This window comes from Pteropus alecto, unplaced genomic scaffold (genome assembly GCF_000325575.1).
Source record: "Pteropus alecto unplaced genomic scaffold, ASM32557v1 scaffold155, whole genome shotgun sequence".
Lineage (NCBI taxonomy): Eukaryota > Metazoa > Chordata > Mammalia > Chiroptera > Pteropodidae > Pteropus > Pteropus alecto.
In genome coordinates this window covers 62102-69442 of record NW_006438113.1, presented here as the reverse complement: position 1 = coordinate 69442, position 7341 = coordinate 62102, and the positions used below count along the sequence as shown (strand labels likewise).

The window sequence follows — 7341 nt, the reverse complement described above, 5'->3', positions numbered from 1 at the left end:
CCCTGATTCCTCCTACATCAGGTCTTCTTTCAACACCCAGCTAATCAAGTCAAGTTTGCAAATTCTCTGTCCCCAAAAAATAGATTCTTGGCCTGGGAGGCTGACTCTTGCCTGCTGATACATTTTATTATGCTTTCAAGTGTTTCTTAAAAATGGGAATCAGGTTTAAAAGTCTGTGCCTTTTCCTTAATAATCTAAGTGACAAGATTATTGGAAAATAGGACCACCTGGTAACAGTGGGTTCATATTTCTGCATGTCATCCATTGGTGGGCCAGGGGCCACTGTCCACCTCAGATGGAGGAGAACCCCGTGGCCCAGAGCTTGCCTTAATTCTAAGAGTCCTCACACTGCAGTCAATCACCCTTGGCTTGGCTGACTCACTCCTCTTGCTCACCATACTTGCCTGGCCCCTGACAGTACCTGATAGCAGTTACTGTGACCTAGGAAGAGCCCGAACCACATGGAACCATGGGGAGAACACTGAGGCTTTGAGAGAGTGGGAAAGGCCAGCCAATGGACATGTGCTAAGAAAAAAGCATGTGGCCCACTCAGGACAGGCTTGATGTGTCCAAGTGATATGTCTTTTCCCATGCACGGCAACCAATAGCGCAATGCTGCTTCCGAACCCAATTCTGCGAGGCTGCACATTCACTGCTCACATTTCATAAGGGCTCTGCCCACTGTTACATGTGGCTCTGTATTTGCCTGGAAGAACCAGCAGGTCATGTCTCCTGCACAGCCCTGTTGCTTGAGCAAGCCACCCTAAGCGGGGCTGCTGCCCATCGGTCTCATAGAAGTTCATTTGCAATTTATATTCCAGGATTACTTATTGCAAAGAAGTATTTCTTTGCAAGGCAGGACCCGCAATTAATAATCCATATTATAATTAGGTATAGTCAGAGGAAGAATTATTCGCTGCCTTAGTGTGAAGAGATCAGGCTTTAAATGTGGCAAAAAGAGCCAGCATGGCCATCTTGCAATAACAAAAAGCCAGAAGGAACCAGAAATGCACAATTCTGTGCCAGGCCAAAGCATGGAACTCCTGTGTTCACACAAACTGTTATTCCCCCAGTAACTGAGCATCTAATATGCATCATTCTTTAATTTGCTCTCTTAAAGCACAAAACCCCTTGAGCTAGACAGTACTAGCCCAGTTTTACAGGGAGAGTAACTAGGGCTTCCAGAAGGCAAGTGGTTTCCCTGATCCCTGACATGTATAGGACCAGGATCTGACCTCAAGGGCCAGCCCCAGGACCCACTTACGCCACTTCTGCTCTAGTCTTAATTCTGATTTGCTATCATGTGGCTCCTCTGGGGACAAGGCCTCTCTAGTACTCAGAGACATGGTCTGTGGTCTTCAGCTCACAGGACTGTGAGTGTGGTGCCAGAATACACTGGGAGAGACCTGAGCAGTCACAGATGAATGAAAGGCCCAGCCTGTCCTCCGTGTATGTGACAGGGGAGAGACAGCATCTGCTAAAGGCAGGCCGTCTGACAGCATAGAGCATAGTCTGGGTCTGCACTGTTCAGGAACCCTGCACACTGCCCCACTGCCCAGATGCCCGTCCTTCCTCTCTTGTGCTCCCTGTTGCCCCCAGGTACCGCTCAGTTGTCCCTTCATCTTTGTAGCAGAGCCCTCTCTGTCCCTAGGTAACTGCAGCTCCCAAAGAGGGTCCTGTTAATCTGCAGGGTGAGGGTTTCCGAATTTTGACAGAAGGAAATTTAAGTGAAAGAATTTTTGCTTTGTCCATACAGTTATTCCTTCTGTTCTCAGTGCCTGAAACTCAATACCTCCCATGGTAAAAATCACAGAAAGAAAATGGAGCCAGAAGAAAGACAACAGAGACAGTAATGAAATAAATTTGGTCCATCCATATAATGGAATACCGTGGAGAAGGTTGAGAAATATTATGTATGGCATGGTTGCATGAATGTAAAAATAACCTTGTAAAGTATTTTGAGATGGGTATGTATGTATTTACAATCAACTATTTATGGTAGTTTTCTTTGAAGAGAGCAGAATGGAATAAAGAGGGATCTTTATCATAGTGGAGGGTAAGCAGGTACTCACGCTTTTTGCAGGAGTATACCTGTGCTGCACAGCGGCTTCTGCCTATACCCTTCAGGGTCCTCCTGTATCACATGGCCTAATCTGTCTACTCCACAAAGAGGATCTCCTGACGCTGGACCCACCAGAGGATCTCAGAAGAAAGTCCACCTTTGTACTGTGACCAATGATGGGCCACCAATGACTTTTCCCATCAGTTGGGCTTTTTGTGGACACCTACTCAGGTTCAGTAACATATGAGAAAAAGAATGACAAAGTACCACCTGCAAAGTGCTTCCTGGAGGTGACAAATCCAGAGCATACCCAGCAAACACACAAGAATGATGATTCTCCAAACCACTGTGCTGAGTATACCAGGCAGACACAGCTTTCACATCACATGCATCTGTTGAAGAGATGTTTTAAAGCGCCAACTAATCCATGAAGGAAAAATTCAAATAGCTAAGATATGGAAGCAACCTAAATGCCCATCAACAGATGATGGATAAAGAAGTTATGGTTCATATATACAATGGAATATTACTCAGCCACTAAAAGCTATGAAATCCTACCATTTGCAACGACAGGAATAGACCTAGAGGTTATTATGCTGAGTGAAATAAGTCAGATAGAGAAAGATAAATTCCATATGATTTCACTTATATGTGGTATCTAAGGAACAAGAAGAACTAACTAATCAAAAACAGACTCACAAATATAGAGGACAATCTGGTGACAGCCAGAGGGAGGGGAGTTAGAGAGCTGGGAGAATGGGGTGAAAGGTTAAAGAATAACAAATTAGTAGTTGATAAATGGTCATGGAGATGGGGAGCACGGCGTAGGGAATGCAGTTAGCATTAATGTATTGGCTAGGTGGAGAGCCTGAGCAGAGGAAGAGAAATTAGGGGGATAGTTTTATAAACTATGTCACTGTCTAACCAATGTAGTATATACTTGAAACTAATAAAATAAAATTACAAAAAAAAAGGAAAGGAGAAAAAGAATAGATGCCCCAGAGGGTGGGGCAGGAAGGCATGAGAAGGAGACTGAAGGGACTTTCTGGGGGCAATGGTAATGTTTTGTGTCTTCATGGGGTTTGGGATACAGAGCTATTTTTTGTCTTCGTCAAAACTCACCTGATATTGCACTTAAGTTTGCTGCATTTAAAAATGAAACTCAGTCAAAATTAGTCACAATTAAAGATATACACCAGGAAGGGTTAGGGAGTGAGTTAGCCTGATGACTGTAATTTACCTTGAAATTTATCAAAGAATAAAATGGAATGAAGACTAGAGAGAAATATGGATAGATGAACGATAAAATATGGTCTGATATTAATTTACAATAAAGAAAGATTGCTGGCAGTTCATTGTAAAATGATTTCCACTTTGCTGTAGGTTTGATAATTTTCATAATTAAAATTTGGAATGAATACAAAGAACTGAATGATTGAAAAACAAACTTGCAGAAGCCATGGTACAAACTTGTGACAAATGACTAATGACAAGGACAGACTAAAGGCTGCAGGAACCAGTGGTGACATTCTACCAGGAAAGTCTTGGTGGGTAAGGTACCCTGTGAGCAAAGAATAGGTGGGCTGGACCTGTTCAGCTGAGAAAGGCCTTGTGGAACATCTAGCCCCTCACTGCCACCTCCAGTCTCTGTAGCAGGAGGGGTCTAGGGCAGAGGGTACACCTTGGAGGGCCAGGTTGTCTTGCTAAGAGGAGTCTCAGACTCCATGGCCAGGCTGAGTTAGGAAAGTGGCCTTCTCAGCACCAGGACCCCGAGTGGAGAATCTGTTGGAGCACAGATCTAGAGGCAGCGAGGCCAGCAGAGGCCTCTGCTCACCCCAGAGCAAGCCTGAGAGGCTGAAGAGGCCTCATGCTCTCCCCATGCCTATGTCCTCAGGCATCAACTACCCCCTCACTGATTTTATTCAGAGTGACAGCCTGATGAACGGACTCTTTTCATTTCATTTGGGGTTCAGGTTCCTGCATTGTCTTTTTCCTTTAAGTGACTGTCCTGCTGGGTGGCAGTTTTCCACAGATGGCAACAGTTTAAAAGGTCAGAGTAGGGACTGCTGGATCATACTGGCAGAGGGTAGACAGCAGGCTCCTGTCACCTCAGCTAGGCTGCCATGGGGGAAGTATGACCACTTGGCATCCTCACCTGTAGTTTCACATGCTGCTCAGACACCATGGCTTGTGTGTGTCCAGGGGACATGATCAGAGAAATGAAGATGTTAGGCCCACTGCACAGCTTGGTGCTTTAAGCCAGGAGAAGCAGATAAAGACCCTACTTGTTGTGGGGTCTATAGCTCACCTCCACGCCTGCCACTCCAGGTCCCAGGTTCATAAGACTGGAGGAGTCAGGCAACTGCCACCAACAGCTGGCTCAGCTGGAGAGGCTCTCATCCGGCAAGTTCTTTAATTTCTCCTCTCCCAGCCTGGGCTCAGCATGTGGGGTGGGGAGAGCCAGTGATCAATGATAGAGATTTTAGTACTGGCCACTGTTGGTTAGGGTCTATCCGTTTCTAGATTCTGTGCCAGTTCCTGCAAAATCCATCAGCCTTTCCTCTCACAACAGACCTGGTGGTGGACATTGTTATTTCTACTTCTTGATGCAAAAGTGGAAGTCATAGATGCCACATTTGCTCCAGGTTGTTTGCCCATGGCTAAGAGCTCAGATACACACACGATTTTGTCTGAACCCATGGCCTATTACTCTATAGCCTTACAGAAAGAGCCCAGAGGCCAGAGCCAGCTGCCTGGGTCTGGATCCAGCTGGATCTAGCTGTGCGCTGTTACCATTGGACGATTGTGCTTATCCATCCACCTCAGTGGCTCAAATCCTAATGATGTGAACTCTCGAGTCTGAACATCCCAAGCTCATTACAGAGGGAGGGCTCCTATCTGGGAGGTAATTCCTCAAAGTCCCTCAGCACACTAATGCAGGCACCCTCACAGGGGAGAGAGCATCCTTGTCAAGTTCCAGATCTCAGTGGGAGCACTCCCCATTTAACCACTGGGTGTGGTGTTTGCAGTGAGTATTAGTGTGCATGGATGCCTTTTGTCTGACTTGGTTTCTAATATGACCTTGGATGTTGAACTGCGTCCAAATCTTTCCCTTCATCCATCGAGATAATCATGTTTTTGTTCTCCATTTTGCCGGTATGGTAAATTGCACTGATATTTCAAATATTGTATGAGACTTGTATTTTTGTAGTGACCCGTATTTAATCATGATGTATTATCCTTTATATATGTTGTTAGATTTTCTTTGGTAGTGTTTTGTAGAATGTTTTAAATATATATTTTCTTATTTTTAATTTCATCTTTTACTTTTGTGATTTCAGAAAGTAATTGCATGAATTTATATAGTAATCGTTTCACAATATATGCATGTCAAGTCATTCTGTGAGACATCTTAACTTATACAGAGCTGTATGTCAATTATATCTCAATATAACTGGAAAAAAATGTAATTGCACACACCCACACCACAACCCCTGGCAACCCATGGCACAGATATGCACTTAAATATATACACAATGCACATTGTCATACAAACACCCCATGTATAAACGCACAACTTCCATAATCACGCCATATGTACTCAGACCATTCACACCACACTTAACATCACACATATAACACACTCACATGTACCACACACACTGAAACCATATGCTCACAGCACACCCACCAGCACACGACATAGACTTACAACAGATGCAAACATATACTCCTGTGTTTACAACAGCAACTTTATGTCTTACCTTTTAAACAGGTCTTGGTAGTCTCCATACTTGTAACCTCAATACAGGCCTTGTTTGTGACCTGCAATAGAGAAAAGGGTGGCAGGGTTAGAAGGAGAGTACAGTACATGGTGTGAAGCCTCTCCATTCCCCTTCTAACATTTAGTACCCACTCACTGAATCAACGATGTTTTTTAAAGACTTGAATCCAGATTTTACTCCAAATGCATGTTCCTTGGTGTCTGCAATTGCCAGTAGCTGCAAGAGAGAAGTGTTGTCATAAGCTATAGCCAGGGGTTGGGAACACAGCAGGTCCCCATCCCAGGAGACAATCACTGGCTTCAGGCTATTTTACACTCCAACAGCCAGACCCTGGTATGGGCCAGCAGCCCATCAGCATTAGGGAGTGGCAAACCCTTCCACCCACTCCTCTGATGTGTAGGTTGTACACAACACTTGTTATTCATTTCTGCAATGGCTCTGTGTTGTCCAAACACTTGGGCTGGGTTAGAAGACTATCCTCTGGGGGACCCTGGAAAAGCTGCCTTTGAAAATAATCCCCAAATTGGCTCAAGTATGGTTCTGGTTACCTGTTTGGAATTACCTGTTCTTCCTTATAGCCTTCTACACCCACACCGATAATAATAGCTCCCATTTTCCGAGCCTTCTCAATCTATAGAAAGAAAGTGTTGCATATAAATCACCAAATACAAGAGCAAAATGCTAGTAACGATGAACTAGACTCACTTGATCCATTGTCTCTTGAAATGGCCCTGCTGTCAGTGTTCCATCGGTCAGAGCGATAATCGTGGAGGGAACCTTGTTTCCTGTAGAAAAATCAGGTATCGACTTGGTTAATAAAGCACCTGGAGTGAACTGCCACAGGCTACCAGGGCCATAGCACTGCTTCCTACACCTCCTCTTCTGGTGGAGAGGCTGCCCGGACCCACACACCCACTATCCATAGCCAACTCTGGAGGGAGAAGGGGCCTTAGCCTAGAACCCAGTTTACAGATGGGAAGACTGAGTTCAGCTCAGGGTTCTTCCTAATGCACTCTCACTATTACCAGATGGTGCAACTTTTGCTCTGAAAAGCAACTTCAGCTATTTCTCTGGACAAGTGTAACTCTTTCAGATGAGCAAATGGAGGAACAGCCAGACCTCACTGTGCAAGTGTGTCTCAGGCTGAGTGGAAGACTGAGCTCCTGCTCCAGACAGTGCCTGCTGGCATCTATGGTCCCAGAAGTTCAGAACTCAAGGTCAGAGACACTGGGCAGCAAATTGCATGTCCAGCTCATCACTGTTCCCCACCAGTCCCACACATCTTTCCTGACCAGAGCTGCGACCCCATAGATAAAGACGGTTCTGGGCTAAGCTAGCCTTTTCTACTCTTGGAGACACAGTCACAGGATGAGATCAACCAAAAGGAAGAAGCTGAACGGAGCAGGAATCAGAGCCACACTGTGCAAGAGACGAAAGTGTGGTCAGTAAGGGGAAATCTAGCTCTTTTTTTTCCATAAAATGAATCCTATATGC

At 45.0% G+C, this 7341-nt stretch overlaps 1 protein-coding gene across 1 annotated transcript in view; it reads right to left on the bottom strand.

The window, feature by feature from the left end:
* The window catches only part of LOC107195899 (anthrax toxin receptor like), a 53037-nt gene that overhangs the window by 27566 nt on the left and 18130 nt on the right, over positions 1 to 7341 (bottom strand). The window contains exons 6-9 of the mRNA XM_015592171.1: positions 6553 to 6632; positions 6410 to 6478; positions 5983 to 6063; positions 5827 to 5887 (exon numbers count right to left, since the gene is read on the bottom strand). Of these exons, the coding sequence (XP_015447657.1) occupies positions 5827 to 5887; positions 5983 to 6063; positions 6410 to 6478; positions 6553 to 6632 (291 nt within the window). The remainder of the gene's footprint in view (positions 1 to 5826; positions 5888 to 5982; positions 6064 to 6409; positions 6479 to 6552; positions 6633 to 7341) is intronic.